The sequence below is a fragment of the Nycticebus coucang genome, chromosome 21 (assembly GCF_027406575.1).
Source record: "Nycticebus coucang isolate mNycCou1 chromosome 21, mNycCou1.pri, whole genome shotgun sequence".
NCBI lineage: Eukaryota > Metazoa > Chordata > Mammalia > Primates > Lorisidae > Nycticebus > Nycticebus coucang.
In genome coordinates, this window is record NC_069800.1 from 45,078,553 (window position 1) to 45,098,740 (window position 20,188).

At 47.9% G+C, this 20,188-nt stretch overlaps 1 protein-coding gene across 2 annotated transcripts in view; it reads left to right on the top strand.

Moving 5' to 3' along the window:
* Positions 1-15,207, top strand: part of BPI (bactericidal permeability increasing protein) — a 29,072-nt gene extending 13,865 nt beyond the window's left edge. The window contains exons 7-15 of one of the 2 annotated variants that reach the window (XM_053574835.1): positions 235-326; positions 3,094-3,270; positions 3,925-3,984; positions 5,465-5,632; positions 6,696-6,763; positions 8,763-8,805; positions 12,334-12,397; positions 13,378-13,454; positions 14,867-15,207. In XM_053574835.1, coding sequence (XP_053430810.1) covers positions 235-326; positions 3,094-3,270; positions 3,925-3,984; positions 5,465-5,632; positions 6,696-6,763; positions 8,763-8,805; positions 12,334-12,397; positions 13,378-13,454; positions 14,867-14,905 — 788 coding nt within the window. In that variant the 3' untranslated portion in view covers positions 14,906-15,207. The remainder of the gene's footprint in view (positions 1-234; positions 327-3,093; positions 3,271-3,924; positions 3,985-5,464; positions 5,633-6,695; positions 6,764-8,762; positions 8,806-12,333; positions 12,398-13,377; positions 13,455-14,866) is intronic. The other variant, XM_053574836.1, reaches the window with a different exon arrangement.
* Positions 15,208-20,188: the final 4,981 nt, after the last annotated feature.

The window sequence follows — 20,188 nt, forward strand, 5'->3', positions numbered from 1 at the left end:
TCAAGCCCGGGTCTGTGCCCTTGACCCTGTGCTTTAGCCACTCTTCTCAGGGCTGTTAAAAGGGAAGAGCAAGATAATATCTGTGATGTGGGGTGTGGGTTCATTTTCCCATAAGGTGAGCCAGGGAGGGCTTCCTGGAGAAGCACCACAGTTCTTGATCCAATTGTAGGAGATGCTGACCCTGCATCACAGGTCCAGGGATGCTGTCTCATGGTTCATCTCCTTTTTCTCTAGTGAAGTCCAAAATAGATGCTGTGGCTGGGATCGACTTTCGTCTGGTGGAACCCCCAATAATCACCACTGAGTACCTGGATGTACAGATGAAGGTAAGGCTTACACGAGAGTCACATAACCTCAAGCCTCTCCCTCAGACCCTCCCAGGAGTCCCTTGGTCCTTGGAAACAATCTTGTAATGACCTCTCCTTCTCTTACCTGCCCCAGCACCCTCTCGTCTCCACACTCCTCTGACTCTCCCTGCTCCAGGCACTCTGGCCTCCCGCCTTTCCCAAGGCACATTATGCCTGCCCTCCCCAGTGCCTTTGCACTTAACATTCCCTCTGCCCAGGGTGCTCTCCCCCAGATAGCCACAAAGCTCTGCTGTGCTTTCTTCAAGTCTTTGGTCGATTATCCCCTCCCTAGAGAGGTCTTCCTAACCTACTCTTGCTGACATAGCTCTCTGCCCCCACATCCTGCTTTGTTACTAAAACACACACATGCACGCACACTGTCTCAAGTCTATCTCCCTTCCTATGATGAGAGAGAAGGGGCTGTGACTACTTTGTTCACTACTATATATGCAGCACATAATAGGTGCTCAATTAATATTTGTTGGATGGATGGATGGAAGGGAAGATAAATGGATGGTTGTGTGGATGGGTGAATAGATAAACGAATGAATGGATAGGTGGGTGGATTAATGGATAGATGGATGGATGGGTGCGTGGATGAGTGGATGGGTGGATGGATGGACAGATGGATGAATGGATATATGGATGGAGTCTGATTTCATGCCACTTTCCCCCTTACTCACCACTCTCCAACCAGACACCCTGGTCTTGCACTTCCTGAAATACATGAAGCTTATTCCCGCCTCAGGGCTGTTATTCTTTCTGCCTGGAGCTCTCTTCCCTCCCAATGTCCACCTCTACCCTGCTGGCTTCTTACTCCACGTGGGTCTCTGCTCAGCTCTCTCTCCCAGAGCAGTCTTCCCACCACCCCAGCCAGAGCAGGTCCCACTTCCTGGAACCCATGCTGCCTTTCGACCTTCCGCAACTGGTGATTTATTTGCTTCTTTGCTTGTGGTTGACCGGTTTGTTCCAAAACACATTCAATGCAAAAAAGAACATTTAGAAACTACAGAGGAGTTGAGAAATAAACAGGAAGGAAGGAAAGAATAGAAAGAGAGAAATCACCCAAGTCCTGCAAGCCAGAGATAAGCATTGTCAAGACACAACACAGAGACAAATACACGCACATCCCATGGAATGGAGAAAGAAATACACCCAGAACCCCCAGTATGGACGTGGGGGAAATGTCCACGTATATCCTCATATATAGACATAGAAATACACACAGACACATTTGCATGTGACATACCACATATCCTGCTTTGCAACAGTTCAGAATAGAAATGTGTAGCATGAACATCTTTCCATGAACCGTCCTCCTGCAGGCCTCTTACTGGCCGTTGGTTCTTTCAGTGGAAAGCTTGGGATAAAATACGTGGACACTGCCCCCTCCTGGGACATTTGGTCTCTTTCCATTTTTTTTTCCTGCAAACATAACCAAAACTGCAGTGCTCATCCTTATAATTGTATCTCTACCCAAGCTCAAATATTTTCTAGAAGTAGAATTGCAGAGCTAAATGTCATGCTAAAACCATCCACATACTTCTAAGGGAGACAACAGAGTAAAAGAGAAAAACAAGGGGTAATTATCCACAGTGAAGGAGAAGGCCCCGGGCACCTCCTGGGCTCGTGCCCAGGGGTGATTGCTGAAAACTATGGAGTGTGTTCATCGCATAAATGCACAGGACAAGTCATCTAGATTTTGCTGATAATCCACAGGAATGGATAAGCACTGTTCTTGCACTTGGCTTTTCTCACTAAAAAGTACATAATGAATGTGGTTCCTGATCAGTTCACAAGTACATGTTATTTTTAAGAGTTGCATATTTTATACCCTAGGTGTCAGGTTCATTGATTTTAAACAATGAAATGATTCAAAAGTACAGAGAATGTTACACACTTCCAAGTATCCACCGCCCAGATTTAAGAAATGTTAACATTTTGTCCTATTTGCTTCTTATTTCTTTTGTAAAAATGAAACATTGTAGAAAGAAGGAGCTGAGGCCCCGTTGGGCAGTGCTCCACAAACCTGGCCCACCCCGGGTGACCATGCTGGTGATGTCATCCGAGTGTATCCTTCTTGCTTGTGTTTTTTTTTTTCTTTTACTTTTTATGGGCCTTTAAATTTTACTTAAGTGGTATCCTACCATATGTATCCATCTCTAATTTGCCTTTTTAAGCCCAACATTATTCTTTAGCTCAATAAATGATCTGCTTTTGCAACATGTTGCCAATTGCTCTTCCTACACAATATGAACAAGCCTAGAACACTCACCAAAAGTTGGATAGCATCAGTTAACACAAACAACACTTAAAGCAATTTATGTCTTCTCAAATTTTGCTAACTTTATAGATGAAACAAACAAACAGAATTTCATTGCTCTTCTGATACAATTTCTCTGCTCATTAGCAAGGTTGAAGCGGAGCCAATGGAGTGCTCAATGGATCCCCAGGTTCAGTTCCCGGCTCTGCCACTAATCAGCTGTGTGACCTTGGACAAGTCCTCTCACCTCCTGTGCCTCCTTCCTCTCCTGTAAAATGAGCATAATTACAACCTCTCCCAGGGTTGGTGTGAAAATCTCTTAGAAATTAGCACCCAGGAGGTGTGATGCTATCATTAATTTTTGATCATTGCATTTTCCTTTGTGTGTGACCGGTGTCCTCAGACCATTTATTCCTGGGATGCAGATGTTGAATTATAATTCCTGGAGGATGCCTGGGCTCACTCTATTGCCTCTACCCCCAGGGGGAGTTTTTCAGGATTTCCGACCCCATCCCACCTCCCTATGCCCCACCAGCGATGGAGTTTCCCGCTGACCACAACCGCATGGTGTACCTGGGCATCTCTGAATACTTCTTCAACACAGCAGGGCTTGTGTACCAAGAGGCTGGAGTCTTGAAACTGATCCTTACGGATAAAATGGTAAGGCCGGGCTGTGGGTAAGTGTAGGAGGAGCACTGGACTAAGAGTCCAGCAGAGCTTCTGCATTTGAAGTTTTGTTCATGGGGAAGATCGGGTGTTGACTCTGGAGTTGGCCAGACCAAAGGTCCAATGTTAGCCCCACCCCTTTCTAGTCAGATCACTTTGGGGGCACTTATTCAACCTCTCAGAACCTCAGCTTCCCCATCTGTAAAATGCCAGTAACAGTAGCTCCCTCTGAATGGTGGGAGGTGGCACAAGGATCAAAGGAAAGCATGAGAGGCGCTGAGCACGCACCTAGCCTGTGAGCGTAAGGACAATGAACAGGACAGCTAACACTGAGGCCCAGCCTTAGCAGCATGCGGCACCAGAGGTGGGCTCACTGAAGGTGGGGCACCCTATAAGATTGGTCTGAGGACATATTGGACTTTCTCACAGGCAAGAAGGAGGCAAGCCGAGTGTCACTGACTGTATATCCTGGCCACTCTGAGCCAACTGCTGCAGGAGTTGTGCTTTGGTTTCCAAGCTGGCTGCTGCAGAGGCTGTGGGTCAGTGTCCTGTGGTCACATCTGATCCGGCCTTTGCCATTTGTATATTTGGTCTCCATCTACAACCTAATGCCCCAAGAGCCTTTTCTTTTCTCTTCTCTTGCTACAGATTCCAGAGGAATCCAGATTCCGACTGACAACCAAATTCTTTGGAACCCTCCTGCCCCAGGTACGGAGGGGCTCACTCAGCCAGCTCAAGAGGTGGGCTGGGGATTCTGGGGAAGGAAGGACGGGGTTCTGCTGAGACTGAATGAGAGAACTGGATGAGACACTCCTGTACCCCATCCAGAGGCAACCCAGCATAAGAGAGAGGAAGTGGCCTTATGCAGCCTCTCCCAGTAGTGAGAAAGGCTCCAAGTGCCCAGGCCACCAGGCGTGAGGTGGATATGGACTCCTATCCATTTAGTAAATATTTTTCAGTACCCATCATGTGCCTGGAGCCCTGTGTTGGGAACCCAACAGAACAGATCATATTCCTGCCCTTCTGGAGCTCCCAGTCCACTGGAGAGAAAAATATCATTCAAGTACACAAATAATCAGTAAAACCAACAGATTGATGAGGTTACTTTAGACAAGATGGTTGAGGAAGACCACTGTCTTCGTCTGCTTAGGCTGCCATAAAAATACCACAGACTGGGTGGCTTAAACAACAGAAATTTATTTCTCATAGTTCCTTAAATCAAAAGTCCAAGGTGAAGGTGCCAGCAGATTCAGTTTCTGATGAGGGCTCTCTTCCTGGCTTGTGGATGGCCACCTTCTGGCTGTATCCTCTTCACACAGCCTTCCTTAGCGCATGCATGGGAGGTGTGGGAGAGAGCTCTCTGGTGCTCTTCTTTTTTTTTTGCAATTTTTGGCCAGAGCTGGGTTTGAACCCGCCACCTCTGGCATATGGGGCCAGCCCCATACTCCTTTGAGCCACAGGCGCCGCCCTCTGGTGCTCTTCTTAAAGGACACTAATTTTATTGTATCAGAGCCCTGTCCTTCCGACCTTGTTTAACCTCAGTTACTTCCTTGGAGGCCCCATCTCCAAATACAGCCACACTTAGGGTTAGGGCTCCAGTATATGAATTAGAGGGACACATTCTATTCAAAACAGCCTCTCCAGTGGTGGTACCCTCCAAAATTTATATACAAAGAAGTACTGGTTGAGGTATGGCTGGCAGGAGTCCCCAGGGGTATTGTCTTGAAGCTGCGTTTGTATAGAAGTCACATTATTTTCACTCAGACCAGAGTTCACCTGGGGAAGGCTCAGTGGGTAGGAAAGATGGAGGAGGGTCACCAAGTCCCTCCTTAATGTCTCCTGAATCTGCTCTCTTACGACACTGAGGCCTGAAGAAAGGGAGAGAGCCAAGCTCGGTACAAATGGGTGAACAGCTTTCAACTGGAGGGAAGAGGAAGTGCATAGGGTTTTAAATGGCAAGAAATCCTGTTGTGTTTGAGAGTTCCATGTGGCCAGAGATTGAGGACCAAAAGTAGAGGTGTGTAAAGTAAGGTTGGGAGGGTGCCAGGCTGTGCAGTCTTAGAATTTATTCTATGAGCAATGGGAACCTATTGGAGGTGTTTAAAATAGGGGCAGGGCAAAACGTTATTTGGAGACATTTTACCAAAAACTACTCTTTTTTATTGGTTATCTCCCCTGGGTGCTGTAGGTGGCCAAGATGTTCCCCAACATGAACATGAACCTTGCCCTCTCGGTCTCCTCCCCACCACACGTGTCCATGCAGCCCTCCGGCCTTGTCCTCACCCCTGTCCTGGACATCGAGGCCTTTGCTGTCCTCCCTAATGCCTCCCTGGCTTCCCTCTTCCTGCTTAGCATGGTAAGCTGTTCCTAAGTACGGGCAGAGGGGGAGTCCTGGGTAGTGCCCAGAGCACTGTCCTTGGGGTTAAGAGACTGAGTGTCAATCCTGGCCAGATTCCAATCTGGACAGTGTGATTCCAGAGCCTGAGACCAGAGCAACTCCACCGCTCTGGCCCCTACCGGCATTCACCCACCTAGCCATTCATGTGTGCATTTGTTTAGTTATTAATTCAATTATTCATTCACTCCATGTTTGCTTTAACTTGTACTGTGTCAATTCATTCACTTACATCTTCAATTGCGCACTTGTATATTTGCTCATTCATTCATTTGTTCTTTGAATTACCAGTAATCATTCATTCAAGCATTCATTAGATCATTGAAATGCTCCACACCCTTTCTGGTTCCAACATGCGTCCATTTATCCAATTCTCCATTAATTCATTTACTTATGCCCCTTTTCAATTGTACATTCATTGATTCATCCTTGCCTATTTTTGTTTATTTCTTCATTTATGTATTTTTTAATCCTTCATCCAGGTTTTCACTCTACTGTTGGTTTGTGTGACCATTCATTTGATCACCCCATCACTCTGCTAATATTTGGTATCCCCTGCTATGGCCACTGGGGATGTGGACCAGACTCTCTCCCCTCATGGAGGCATTTAGAGGCCTCTTTGGCAAGCATGTCCAGTCTGCAGATAGAATAGGGTCTGAGGGGTCACCAAAGTCACACAGACTGCACAGGATAGCTGAGGTAGAAACGTCAGTGCTTGTGAGAATAGAGCTGGCCCGGACTCCAGCCCTGAGGTCTGTCTCACACGGCTCCTCCAGGAGTGACCTGGGACTCTGGAATGGCCCCAGAAAGGGGGGGAGGCAGAGAAAATGGAAATTGGCTGATAATAGGAACGCAACAGCCACAAGGCCCAAGGAAATCTTCCCAGTCCTCGGGCTCTGTGAGTCTGACCCAGTGCTGTGGGCGACGCTTCCAAGCCTTTGTAAAGCTGACTTTCCTTGTCTTGGAGGACTGGAAAACCCCAGCCCCTGGGGTGGGGCCCTCCACCTGTGTTGTTACTTTGCAGAGCACGAACGCTTCTTTGGAGATTAGTGCCAAATACAACAGGCTTATTGGAAAGCTCAAGTTGGACAGGTAAGTTACCCTGTGGGGACAAGGGGGCTGCCATCCACTCTCAGTGTCCATGGGGTAGCAATGGTCTTACAATAAACATAGCACAGTGTTGTTGCCTTCCTGTTCCCCATCATCCCTCAGTGTACAGTGAGCACAATATCCCCGTTTTGTAGACAGTGAAACTAATGCTCAGAGACAAAGCGGCTTGCCCACAGTCACACAGTACAGGGTGACCAATCATCCCAGTTTGCACAGGAGGGTCCCAGTTTTAGCACTGAAGGTCCTGCTCACTGGGACACTGCCAGTCCCAGCACAGCCCAGGCCTGGGAAGGGATGGCTGATGGGCCACAGCGAGCCACACGGTGCCCAGCCACCCATACCCCTGGCCTTCCTTGCACTTGGAAATCCCACTTCAGCTTCTTCTCACCACACCCTGAGGACTTCAGCAACCATCCCTGTCTGGGAAATTCCGCAATCCATGTGACCTGGGCTTGAATCCAGCAGTGAAGACTGTGGTTAGGAGTGCGGGCCCTGCCATGGAGGCTGCCTGCGTTTGAAGAGCAGCTCAACTTGGCAGGCACCAGAACCCTCCAAACCCCAGTTTCCTTGGGTGTAAAACCAGCCCCCAAATTATTCTGTGCCGACAGCATCACTGTGAGGAGGAATGAGATCTTATTAAGCAATGAGGTGTATAAGGGATATAACGTTAAGGGATATAATAAATGCGCAGTAAGCAAGAGGGAAAGAGACATATACAGAAAGAAAGCAATACAGAAATGGAGGGAGAGACAGAGAGAGAGAGACAGGGAGAAACATTCAGGAGACACTCAGAGAGGCAGAGGGAAAGAGGGGGAGAGAGAGAGCTGGAGACGCACAGGGTAGATGTGACCGACCCCAGCCTGCAGGCTGGGTAATGCCTTTCCATCACGTTCAAGCTGTTTCCCAGGAGTCCCGGCCCACCTCCCTGCCTGTTTCCCCCTTCTCCTTCCTGACCTTGAGGCTGGCTCCTGAGGTTTACATGCTGCTCGTTTCTCTCGGCATCCTTGTGACAAGTGTTACTGCTTCAGAAACATGTGGGATTTCACTTTTCTGAAACACCCGTGGGCCTTTCCAGTAGAAGAGCCAGAGAGGATACAGCTGGGTGTTGGCAGAACACAGATTTTCTGAAATATAAGGAGGGTTGGGGGATGGGGAATGACAATCCGTAGGGCGGGAATCCTGGGGCTACTGTCTCTTGGGGAGCAGGAGCAAGTTTTCAAACTTGGCAGAGTGTTTGTTGGAGACAACCGTGGCTTTGGCCTCAGGGAGACCTGTCTGAAATCCTGCTTTGCTAATTACCAGCTGTGTGACCTTGAACAGTTGCTTGTCCAGTCTCCTCATCTGTAAGATGACAGTTTGGTGGCGCTTGTTTCTTGGATTATGATTAAGTGGAATAAAGCACCCAACACAGGGAATAGCAGGAGTTTAATAAATGGCCACATTTCCCCCTTTTTCTCAGAGATCACTGTTCAAATGCCATAATGCTGTAAGGGGGTGATAGATTATTGGCTCAGGCAAATGAAAAGCCCCAGGGTTTCAGGCAAGGGTGGAGCCGGGTGCTCAAATGATGTCCTTTGGAATCAGACTTTCCCTTTCTTTTGGTTTTGCTGTCCTCTGCTGGCTTTATTCCCCACCAGGCTGTCACCAAGTGGTGGGAAGATAGTCACTGGTCGCTTCCTTATTTTTCTTGAGAAGAGAGAGTACCTTATTCTCAATATTCCTAGCAGAAGTCCAGGACCCAGCAAGGTCCCAGGTCCATCCTTGCAGTGATTACTTTGGCAGGAGAGCTGGACCCTGTGCTTTGTTCAGCTCAGGCCAGACAGTCAACAGCACTAACAATGCAGGGAAGGTACAGAGTCCGCAAAGGAAAAATGGGGACTGTGACCAGAGGAAAGGGGGGTGGGCAAACCAGGCAATCTGGTAGAGTGGAGCCCTTCCCCCCAGCAGCTGGGTTCTCACTCTCCTCCTCCCCTTATCACAGGCTGCTCCTGGAACTGAGGCACTCGAATATTGACCCCTTCCCGGTAAGTCTGAAGCCCTCAGGTGGCACCTTCCTTCTAATCTGGGGGACCTTAAACAGCTCTTGGCATTACTTAGGTTCCTTTGCATATAATTTGGTTGTGAATTAATGGTTGGAGGAGCCCCCTGGGCAAAGAGACCTGAGCAGGGCCTTGGGCAAGTCACTTCCCTTCTCTGAATATCAGACATAGGGAGGTTCAAATGAGATTAAACATGCACGGGCGGTGCCTGTGGCTCAGTGGGTAGGGCAGCGGCCCCATATACCAAGGGTGGCAGGTTAAAAAATATCCAGGTGTTGTGGTGGGCGCCTGTAGTCCCAGCTAGTCGGGAGGCTGAGGCAAGAGAATTGCATAAGCCCAAGAGCTGGAGGTTGCTGTGAGCCGTGTGACGCCACAGCACTCCACCAAGGACGATAAAGTGAAACTCTGCCTCAAACAAACAAACAAAAAAAAACGTGCACAATCCTGCACAGAAAAATCTGCCCAACAAAGATTTGCTGACTGGACAAACTTTACTGAGCACCTGTGACGTGCTGGGTACTGTTCAGGTGTGGGTTTATGCTGATGAACACAGCAGGAAAGCGTCGCCTCTCAGCGCCCGCCCTACCTGGTGGTGGGGAGACAGACCAGCTGTGAAAAACAACATGGGCGTGGGCTAGAGAGCCACGGGGAGAATTAAGGGTTAGAGCAGTGATTTTCAACCAGTCTGCTGTGAGAGGATCTTAAGGTGTGCCACAAAAATTTTTAAAGATCATTAATTAAATTGTTTCCAAAGAAGTTCAAAGCACAGCAAGTACATTCTTCTTCTTTCTTTTTTTTTTTTACTCCTGTATGTTTTGATCAATAGAAGTGTGCTGTGAAAGTTTAATATAGGTTCAAGTGTGCCGTGAGATTAAAAAAAAAATGTTGAAAGACACCGGGTTGGAGGATATGACCATGAAAGGCCTCTCTGAGGAGGTGATACTTCGGGGGCTGAAGGATGACAAGGAGCTAACAGAGGGACCAGCAGGGACAAAGGCCCTGTAGTGGGAACAAGTGTGGAGAAAGCCAATATGGCGAGAGATGGAGAGGGGCTGGCTCACCCAGGGCCTCGGTGAGCAGCCAGAGTGCTGTTCCCTGTAGGGAAGGACAGGATCTGATTTCCACCTTCATAGAAGCTCCCCCTGGCTGGGGCAGGGGCAGTGGGCTACAGACCAGCAGGATCAGTGGAGAGGCTGGTGTAGTTGTCTGGGTGAGATGGTGAGCACTGGGACTCTGCCAGGAAGAGGGAGCGAGATGGTAGACTGCAGACAGGTTTTGGAAGTAGATTTGGATAGAAACTGGTGGGAGATCTGATGTGTGTGCTGAGGGAGGAGCTGCCAGGATGACTACTGGGGGCTGGAGGGAGCAGCTGAATGAAAGGCCGCTGGCTGAGAGGGAGAAAGGAAAGCCCAGTGAGAGGGGAGAAGCAGGGTCACCCCAGCCCATGTGGATGATTCCACCACCCCTTGGGAATCTCTGCCCATCCTTGAGGAGGCCTGCCCGTCTGTGGCAGCGCTGGAGGAGATGCCGGGGGAAGTAGCGAGTAGTTGCCCATGCTATTCACCACTGACCAGAGCATCCACACTTTCATCTTACATCAGAAACCACGATGTGTTAATTCTGTCCAGGGTCTTACTACACTGGCCCAAATCTTCCAGTGGTCTTCTGGTTGAAGCCCAATTTCCACTGCTCTGTAGAACATTTCCTGAGATCCATGAGATGTCCCCCAAGTTCCCCACCAAATGAATGCCTTGTAAGCCAAGCGGTCCCCTCTAAATCTGATAAAAATCCAGCCAGCCATTTCCACCTAATGAGATTACAACAAATGGGAGTATCAAATACAACCTCATTGCATTTTCATAGATTTACTGGTGCCACAGCTCTCTTGGTGATCTGCTTCTGCAGAAAATAAAAAGTTAAAGTTCCCAGAATTTGTAGGAAGGAGGGCACTACATGCGGTGAGGCCATGGAATTATAGCCCAGGGAAGGAAAATCAATTGTTCCAGAAACAAAAACATACATATTTATAAGTTGTAAGTGTCACACTACATGCAGTTGTCCTGAGAGTTTTATACTATTTCTGAATTTTTTTAATTATTACTGAAGCCAAATATATGCACTAGACCGAAATCAGAACCTACAGATTTGCAAAATAAAGACCATCCATATTTTCATTACTTATTTAATAATTTGGAGCATATACTTCCTGATTTTTTATTATACCTGTTTCATTAAAAAGATGGAATTATGTGGTTTCTATGGCCTGCTTTTTCTCACTTAAAAATCTATCATAAATATCTATGTTGATATTATATTTCTTTTTTTGAGATGGTCTCCCTTTGTCACTCAGAAGAGTACCGTGGCATCGTAGCTCACAGCAACCTCAAACTCTTGGGGTCAAGCAATCCTATTGCCTCAGCTTCCCAAGTAGCTGGGACTACAGGTGCCTATCACAACACCTGGCTATTTTTAGAAATGGGGTCTCTCTCTTGCTCAGGCTGGTCTCGAACTCCTGAGCTCAAGCAATCCACCTGCCTTGGCCTCCCAGAGTGCTGGGATTACACACTTGAGCCACCGCGCCAGGCCTACAATATCATTCCTAGCAGCTGTATAATATTTTTTAGTACCAAAGTATCATGGTTTCCCCCAAGTGATTTCCCTATTGTTCAACATGTGGGTTGCTTTTAATTTATTGTGTTGGTAAAATTTATCACCTTGGTAAGCATCCTTGTATCTAATTTTTCCCTATACCCTATGATTTCCTTAGGATAAATGTCTTGGAGGCATGTTTGCCACCCAAAAAGCACACACATTTTTAAGGCTTTTGATGAACATTGCCAAATAGCCCTCAAAAAGGTTGATTCAGTTTGCCTTCTACCCTGCAATGTCTGAGAGAATGCTTTTTTTTCTTTTAGAGGCAGGGTCTCATTCGGTCGCAAAGGCTGGAGTCCTGGTGGCATGATCACAGCTCAGTGTAGCCTCCAACTCCCAGGTTCAAGTGATCCTCCTGCCTCAGCCTCCTGAGTAGCTGGGACTACAGGCATGCACCACCATGCCCATATTTTTTATTATTAGTTTTTATAGAGACAGGGTCTCACTATGTGTCCAGGCTGGTCTCAAACTCCTGAGCTCAAGCAGTCCTCCCACCTTGCCCTCCCAAACTGCTGGGATTATAGGCATGAGCCACTATGCCCAGCTGAGGATGCATTTTTTTAACCAAGGTTTCACATTTAAATACCCTCTGGTAACCTTCCTCATCATTATCATAAGGTCTGAGGCCTTGCACCTTACAATTTACAACATGCTTTACATCTGGGACCATTAGAGCAAAAGAAATCACTTCTGTGACCTTGCCTGGGTTGCCAGATTTTCACATCATTTGTGTGTCCACCTCTCAGCAGTTTTCCCAGCTGCGAGGTCACTGAGCCCCACTGGGTGGAAGGGAGGATTCGGAGGACAGCTAATCCCAAGGTGCCCTGATGACATGGGTCTTATTCTCCTTCTGATTCTCAGGTTGAATTGCTGCAGGCTATCATGGACTATGTCATGCCCACGCTGGTGCTTCCCAAGGTTAACAGTAAGGAAATTTGGAAAAACTATTGATTTTTAATCATGGGGAAAGAGGTTGAAGTTGATTACCTAGAAGCTCCTGATACCTAGCCCTCATTGTAAGACCTGGAGTGTAGTCACCTCACGTGAACTTTAAATATCACCTAACCCGGGGGCTGAGTTCCTACCACATGCTCCTCCACCGGGTGTCCAGTCCTTACAGCAGCCCCATGAGACAAGGGCTCAGTTTTCATGGGAGGAAATGGAAGATCAGAATGGTCTAGTGACTTACCTCAGGTCACACGGCAGGCAAGAGCTAGAGCTCAGGTTTGATCTCAGCTCTGAAGCCAGAGCCTAGGGTCTTTTTCCAACTCTGGGGAAAGGACAGGGGGGTCTCCTGCTAGCCTGGGGAGCTTTAGGCAGGCTTGCCCCTAACCCCTGAGAGCCGGGGGCGCGAGTACAATAGAGGCCCATGTGACTAGGATGTTTAGAAATTCAAAATTAATCCAGCAAATTATTATATAGAATATGATCCATTTTTCTCCCTTGACAAACGTAGCTTCATAATGACCTGGGAGACTAGGTTCAAATTACGAATTCTCAGAGTCCCACATCAGAATGGGAGGGGAGCTGACCCTGGCCATCTCTGCCCTCGTCCTACATTGAGGGGGTTCGTGAACACATGCACATGGATACCCTTAATCACACGTCCATGCTCTGCCCACACCACTGCAAGCAGCTGGCCCGTGGCTATGCACAGATGTAGTGTACACTGGGAGGGCTGCACCCTCAGCAGGGCAGTCACGGGGAAGAGGTCCCGGAAGTGGGCTTGGGGCTGATGAAGAACAACAGACGGGAGGGGTGCGCTCCAGGGCAGCCTTCCTTTCAGGCACCTGCACCTCTGCCGAGTCCCCACTGCAGGCCAGCACGCAGGTCCACAGGGGCTGCCTACCCTGGCTCTCTGGCCTCCTCCCAACCCCCGGTCTCCACCGCTGTTCTCCATCACAGAGCGGCTGCAGAAAGGTTTCCCTCTCCCGATGCCTGACCAAGTCCGGCTGTACAACCTGATGTTTCAGTCTCACCAGGTGAGTGTGCAACGTCTCCTTTTTGACAAATCTCCCACAATGGTGACCTATGGCTGGAACGCTTCCTTTACGCCAAGCCATGTATCAAGTGCTTTCCGCCCTCACAATCACCCTGGGATGTGGGTGCTGTTAATGAACAGAGTAGAAAGACCACAGCTCAGAGAAGCCACACAGTATGAAATGAAGTCCAGTTTCAAAGCCGGGCTCCCGACTTTGAACCATCACTGCCTCGTTCCCACACTACACTCGACAAAAATGGAACTCATATAGTATCCAAAGAGCTTCTTATAAGGTGAGTGCATTAAAAAAAATTTTTTTTTGAGACACAGTTACGCTCTGTTGCCCTGGGTAGAGTGCTATGGCATCATAGCTCACAGCAACCTCAAACTCCTGGGCTCAAGCAATCCTCTTGCCTCAACCTCCGAGTAGCTGGGACTACACGCACCCACCACAGCACCTGGCTAGTTTTTTCTATTTTAGTACAGATGGGGTCTCACTCTTGCTCAGGCTGGTCTCGAACTCCTGAGCTCAAGCAATCCACCCATCTCAGCCTCCCAGAGTGCTAGGATTACAGGCATGAGCCACCGTGCCTGGCCATATTTAAATAGTTTGCAAATCTATGTCAAACACACGTCTTCTTTTGCACCCAGAATCATGCTAGGCACATGTAGTCAGTGTCTGGCAGGTTTAGGCCCAGCACAGAAGGCTTCCTTGTGGCTTTTGCCCAGTCTGACCTCCATCGGCACTCGACATTGACCCCTCTCCCTAGCATGCTTTCTTCTCTTAGTTTCCAGCATGTCCCAACAAAGCTGTTATCTTTGCAACAAAACCATCCCCCAGCACAGCAGACCTTACCTTGGTCAAGGGCTTTCCCAATAACTCATGAGAAGCCTCCACATCACCCTCCTCACTCTCCCTTGCCATCAATGTCATCAATCAATCCCCAGTTTTTAAAAATAGCCACAAGAGCAGAGAAAACGCATTCTCTGTGTTTCCCACATTTTACTAAGTTCATCCATTAAAAAAAAAAAATTAAGACCCCATGGCACAATTTAATTTCTTGGTTTCTGAAAATTCTGAGCGAAGGACACAAAGGAGCAAAGAGAAGTGCTTTTGCAGCCTTGATTGGAGCAAGGGCTCTCTTGAGCTGCCAGGAGACAGCGATGATAAACGCAGGCCTCCAAAACAGCCCCGGGGGGCTCCGCGCCTGGAAGGAAGCTGCTGCCAGAGACGCTGCTGACAGAGCCACTAGCATCAGCAGCTGCTGATGTGCAAACCCCAATGACCAGACCCGGAAGGCCCCCACCACCAGCCCTGGGCTTTCCCTCGGCGGGCAGCCCCCATTCTGCTCCATAGGCAGCCCCCCACCCACAAACCAGGGGTGCATGACAGCACCTCCCCTCTCTCCCTAGAATTTCCTGCTGTTCGGTGCAGATGTTCGTCATGACTGAAGTCGCGGGGGGTGTGGAAGGCTGTCACGGCACCTGTTCCTGATGGGCCTCGAGCCACAGGCCGCCTTTCTCCAGGGAATCCTCTTCACTAAGAAACCCCTCACAAACTTCTCTGAACTCATACTCAGAAATGATGTAAACGTGGAGAACTTTGCTCACTGGAAAAGTGTGTGGTGTGTATTTTAGGGATTATGAGCTTCTTACAAGGGTGAAGGCTGTGTGCACGTTTTCCCCAGAAATTGTGTTTCAGTTGTAACCAAGATATTTCCCTATATGCTTCACAAAAAAAAAAAAAAAAGAAAAGAAAAAACCAAAATTCTGTTGTTTTTTTTCCCCTTGTGCTGGTATCGTTTCTTGTTTTATGTTTGTTCATTTATTTATTCATTGGCTGTAACCAGTGCGGCCTGCAGCAGCAGAGTACAGCACAGCTACAATCACTTCTTTTTATTTCTGTAATTAATCTCTTGAAGTCCCCACATGCCTACATTAGCAGAAAGTCTCGTTGTTCAAAGCATCCTTGGGATTTTCTTAGTCCAAATTCCTAATGCCATGTAGTCTAGAGAATATATATGCCACTGGACTGCCACATGGTGGCGCTGTTGAATAGTGGTGCTGTACAGACTTTTGCCAGTACAGTCATCAATTGGCTGGGACTGTTGCTCCTGCCATCACCACACAGTGTCCCTGTTTCATAGCTGTCTGGCACAGCCTGTCTTCCCTGCCCCATATCGGGCTCCGTGATGATGACTCCCTTAGTCCAGACTCTCTTCCCAGCCATTATGCCCAAAGCAGAACACTGGGCCAGGTGACAGAGACCATTGAGGTTCTAGCTTCAATCACATCTTTGGGTGCAATTAGAACTGCCCAATGACTCTCCTGGCCCAGTGCGGAAGCAAGATCACCAGCCCAGACTGTGTTTGGATTTACGGTGAGTTTCCTTGGGAGCTTTGGTCCATTTCCTGACATGGGACATTAAGTGGACTATCTTAAACCATTAGATGCATCTTTATAGCTTTGTGCTTCAAACTGATTGAGTCCTGGAAGGCCTCTCTGAGCCTTTGGCATTTGGTCTGAGACCAGAGAATAAACAACAGTACTTCAGCAGGATTTGATGCAGATGGTAGAGTGGGGGATGACATGGCAAGATTTAGTTTTTAAAATGTTTTGTTGTGACTTCTGAAAGCATCAGAAGGGCAAGAGTGGAAAAGGGTGGGTGTAAATTAGCAATTTGTTGTTATTCAGCCTTCAACCAGGTTGGTGATGGTAAAAATGGAGAGAAGCATTTGTAGTGAGCAAAGGCATATAAAAGATATTTATCTTATTTTCTTCTTAAAGAAAAACGCACACACTTCTGCTAACATCACTGATTCTCTGTTAAATGGAGGTAGAAGCTCCAGGGCCACACAGGAAGGGAGGGCCATTGATCAAACACAGGAGCCAAGCACAGCACGTGAATCATCTCACTTGATCATCATAACACTCTCCTTACCCCAAGGTGGGAATTGTTCGATATTTTTAGATTGAATTACTCTCCCCAGATCACACAGCTGGCACGTGGCAGAGCTGAAATTCCAATCCTATCTGATATCAGAGTCTATGCTCTTTCAACTTCTCCCAGATTTTCAAATCTTATCTGTTTAGAGTCTTGGCATAGTTAAGGCAGGACGGCTGTGTTCCGTTGCATAGGTCGTGCAAAAGAGAGAGAGAAGGAGGGAGGGAGGAAGAGGGAAGGAAGGGAACTCAGCTGAGGAAACAAAAATATTTCTCTAATTTGTCCCCCAGGAGAGTACACATTTTTATATTTGGCAGAGGCCAGTGGAGGACCCAGGAGAGCCACCAGCAAGGCTAAAGAAGACAGCAAAGGGAAGCTCACATGGGTTGAGGCTGGGAGTCCATGAAGACTCTTAAGGACTCTTGAGTTTTATTCCAAAAGATAAGCAAAGCCATTGGAAAGTCCTGAGCAGGAAACTGTCACAGTCCAACTCAGATTTTAAAAGACCCCTTTGGCTGCAGTGGGGAGAATAACTGGTAGATACTGAAACACAGCCCTGCCCCCCCTTCCCCTCCTCCTCCACCCTCACTTCCTGTCCCATCTTTCTCTTGGGAGATAGTTGGCCCCTCCTACACCTGCCCCCCACTTTCTAAAACATCCTGGCAGCCCCCGCTCCACTCTCTACAGAAAAACTTATTTCTTGGACCTTAAGGTGGTAAGAGGAACACATCGTGCCTGGGACCTTCTCTCTAGTGGCTGAGAAAAGGCAGTTGCTCTTGGGCTAGGATTTGAGAAGCATTCTCCAGCTCACTCCAGATGTCCTGCCAAGCTGCCACTGGAACCACTGTTTGAGCAGCTTCTCCCTTCAGGCTAAACATTGTCTGTTCCAAATGACTGCTAATGCGAATGGGGGTTTCTTTGGTGGTGTTGCAAATGTTCCAAAATTAGAACTGTGGTAATAGTTGCACAACTCTGTGAATATACTAAAAACCATTGAACTGTATGAAAGTTATGGTCTATGAAATATATATCAATAAAGTGGCAAAAGAAATTAAAGGGGGAAAAAAAAAGAATTGTCCACTCCAAACTGCCTGAAAACTCACCATTTGAGCAGCTTCCCTTCCAGAATGAACACTGCCCTCTCGGCATACTGGAAATGCTGATTTATTAAATATGAGGGAAGGATACCCCAATAGTGGGAGAGAAAGGAGGGTCACAGGAAGATTTAATCACTGTGTTCACCCTTTCGTAATTTCTCACTATTTGACCCTGCCTTGGGTCAATCTCTTCAGGTTTACTAACCCATTTAGTCCTAACGATAACTTCCAGAGGTAGACAGCGTGGCTCACATTTTCCAGATGACTCTACAGAGAGATAATGTGGCTGACCTGCCCTAGGTGGCTCAGCTCAGTGTTCAGAGCCTAAACTCTGGAGTCGCCTGACCCTAGTTTCAGACATTAGCCCTCACTCCTCCCAGGAGCTGCGTGATGGTGCAAACCTCTCTGGTCCTCTACTTCTTCCTCTGAAAAGGAGTGACAAAGCCTTGCTATCTTCTTTGGTGTGGGGTCATTGGAGGAATCAGAGGCATAAATGGGGAGCTCATGGCACAGTGCTTAAGAGCGTCAACTGTGGTCCCAGACATCGTGGATTCAAATCTCAGCTCTGCCACTTACTCGCTATGTGACCTCGGACAGTTTACTTAATTCTTTGGTCTTCACTTTTCTCCTCTGTCTAGGGAACGTCATAATAGTACTTGCCACATAGAGTTGCTATGAGAATCAAGTGCATGTGAAACCTATGGAACAGGGGACAGGAGTATCAGAGTAACGATGATAATAAATACAATTGGTATACAATTGGCGCTAATCTCACTATACTGCAGTGACATTCTAGCCTACCACATAGTAGGTGATCAATAAACATTTATTTTATAAATGATCTGAGATTTAAACCAACATCTGCATGATCCAAAGCCCTTATGTCGATGATTCTCAAAACACGATCCAGGGCTGTCTGCCTGGGCCTGACTTGAGACGCAAAGCCTCTGGCAGGCCAGCAGTCACTGGGCTTATCCTCTGCGGTTCAGTGACAGGCTCACAGCGTGGCCTGGGCCAGTCCTTCTCCCTCTCTAGGTCACCGTTTCCTCATCTGTAAAAGCAAGAGCTCTCTGAAATTCAGGAAGAGAATTCAATCAAGTGAGCTCTGGCAAAATTAAAGAATCTCTTCTGGCTGAGAAATTGTCATTTTAACAGAAATTCCTTAGCGTCCTAAGAATGAGGCAACTCCTGGGATTTTAGATGCTGCCAATTACATAGGCAAAGGGGGGGGAGGAAAGATGGGAAGTGAGGTCCTCAAGCCCCTTAGATTCCTCCTGGGGGGCTATGTACCCACAAGGCCAGCCCTGCCCCAAGGGTAGGTGTCATACACTCTTCAAACCACACTAGATTGGCACTGACATTAGTATTTTTGTTTCATAAACGTACATGCCTCAGAACTGGTGTGCACATGTGTGTGCGTCGTGCGTTGGTGCATTGTGCGTTGTGTGGATCTGCAGGTGATGGGGCTGGGGAGGGGGCTGCCGTAAATACTAAGCACCAGACAGAGATTCAGAACTGCAGGTCTTCATAACATCATTCTCTTTCAACAAGAGCCTGTGTTCCCAGAAGTGCAGGCACAGTCACAGAAAACTATTGAAAATGAGAGTGAACAGAGTTAGAGAATCGCTGAGCTTGGAAGAAACTCCGAGCTCATTCAGTCCCTCGTTCCCCGAAGTACCATCTACTGTCAGCAGCATCCTGGTATCACCTGGGAGCTTGTTAGAAAGGCAGAGGCTCAGCTCCCTGAAGGATCCCAAAGAGTCAGAATTTGCATTTAAACAATACATCCCTGGAGATTCGCCTAAACCCCACAGTTTCTGAAATACTGTCCTGGTCCCAGCCCTCATCTCCATTTGGGGGAGTGAGGAACGGGGAGGGGTGGAGTGTGCCCCAAGTCCCACACTGCCTCAAAGACCTGTTACAGACTGGAGAAGAATTCAAAGCCGTCTGCAGGAAACAGGCATTTGCAAAAAAAAGATCAGTAAATACAGAAGGAAGGCTGGGTGTGGCTAATCACATCCATCAGGGTCCAGAAGGAAACCAGAATCCAACTCCTGCCCTCTTGGGGTTTGGTTTCTGTTTTGTTTTGTTATTTTTGAGACAGAGTCTCAAGCTGTCGCCCTAGGTAGAGTGCCATGGTGTCATCATAGCTCACAGTAACCTCAAACTCTTGGGCTCAAGCAATCCTTTTGCCTCAGTTTTTCTATTTTTAGTAGAGACAAGGTCTCGCTCTTACTCAGGCTGGTCTCAAACTTGTGAGCTCAAGCTATCCACCCACCTCCATCTCCCAGAGTGCTAGGATTACAGGCGTGAGCACCCGGCCGCTCTTGGGGTTTGAATGAAGGGACTATTTATAGAGTTGGGGGACAGGCTTGAAGAAACTAGTCATGGACTAGCATCCCCAGCCTCAAGGCAGCAAAGAAAGGTGTCTGGGTATCCCAGCCCAGAGGGAGCAGGAGCCACAGGCCGGGGACTCTCAAGGGAACACAGTCACTGCCCAACCTGTGTTCTAAGAGCAGAAGGGAGCAGGGAAAGTGTCCTGACCCCTGACCTCCTGCCATGCTCCCCTTTGGCCCAGACCAACTAGAGAGGAGGGAACTGAGTCACAGAGTGGGGGAGTCAGGATTCACACCCAGGCCATCTGGCCCCAGAGTCCATGAAGATAAACAAAGTGTGTTCATTCCTTCAGCAATT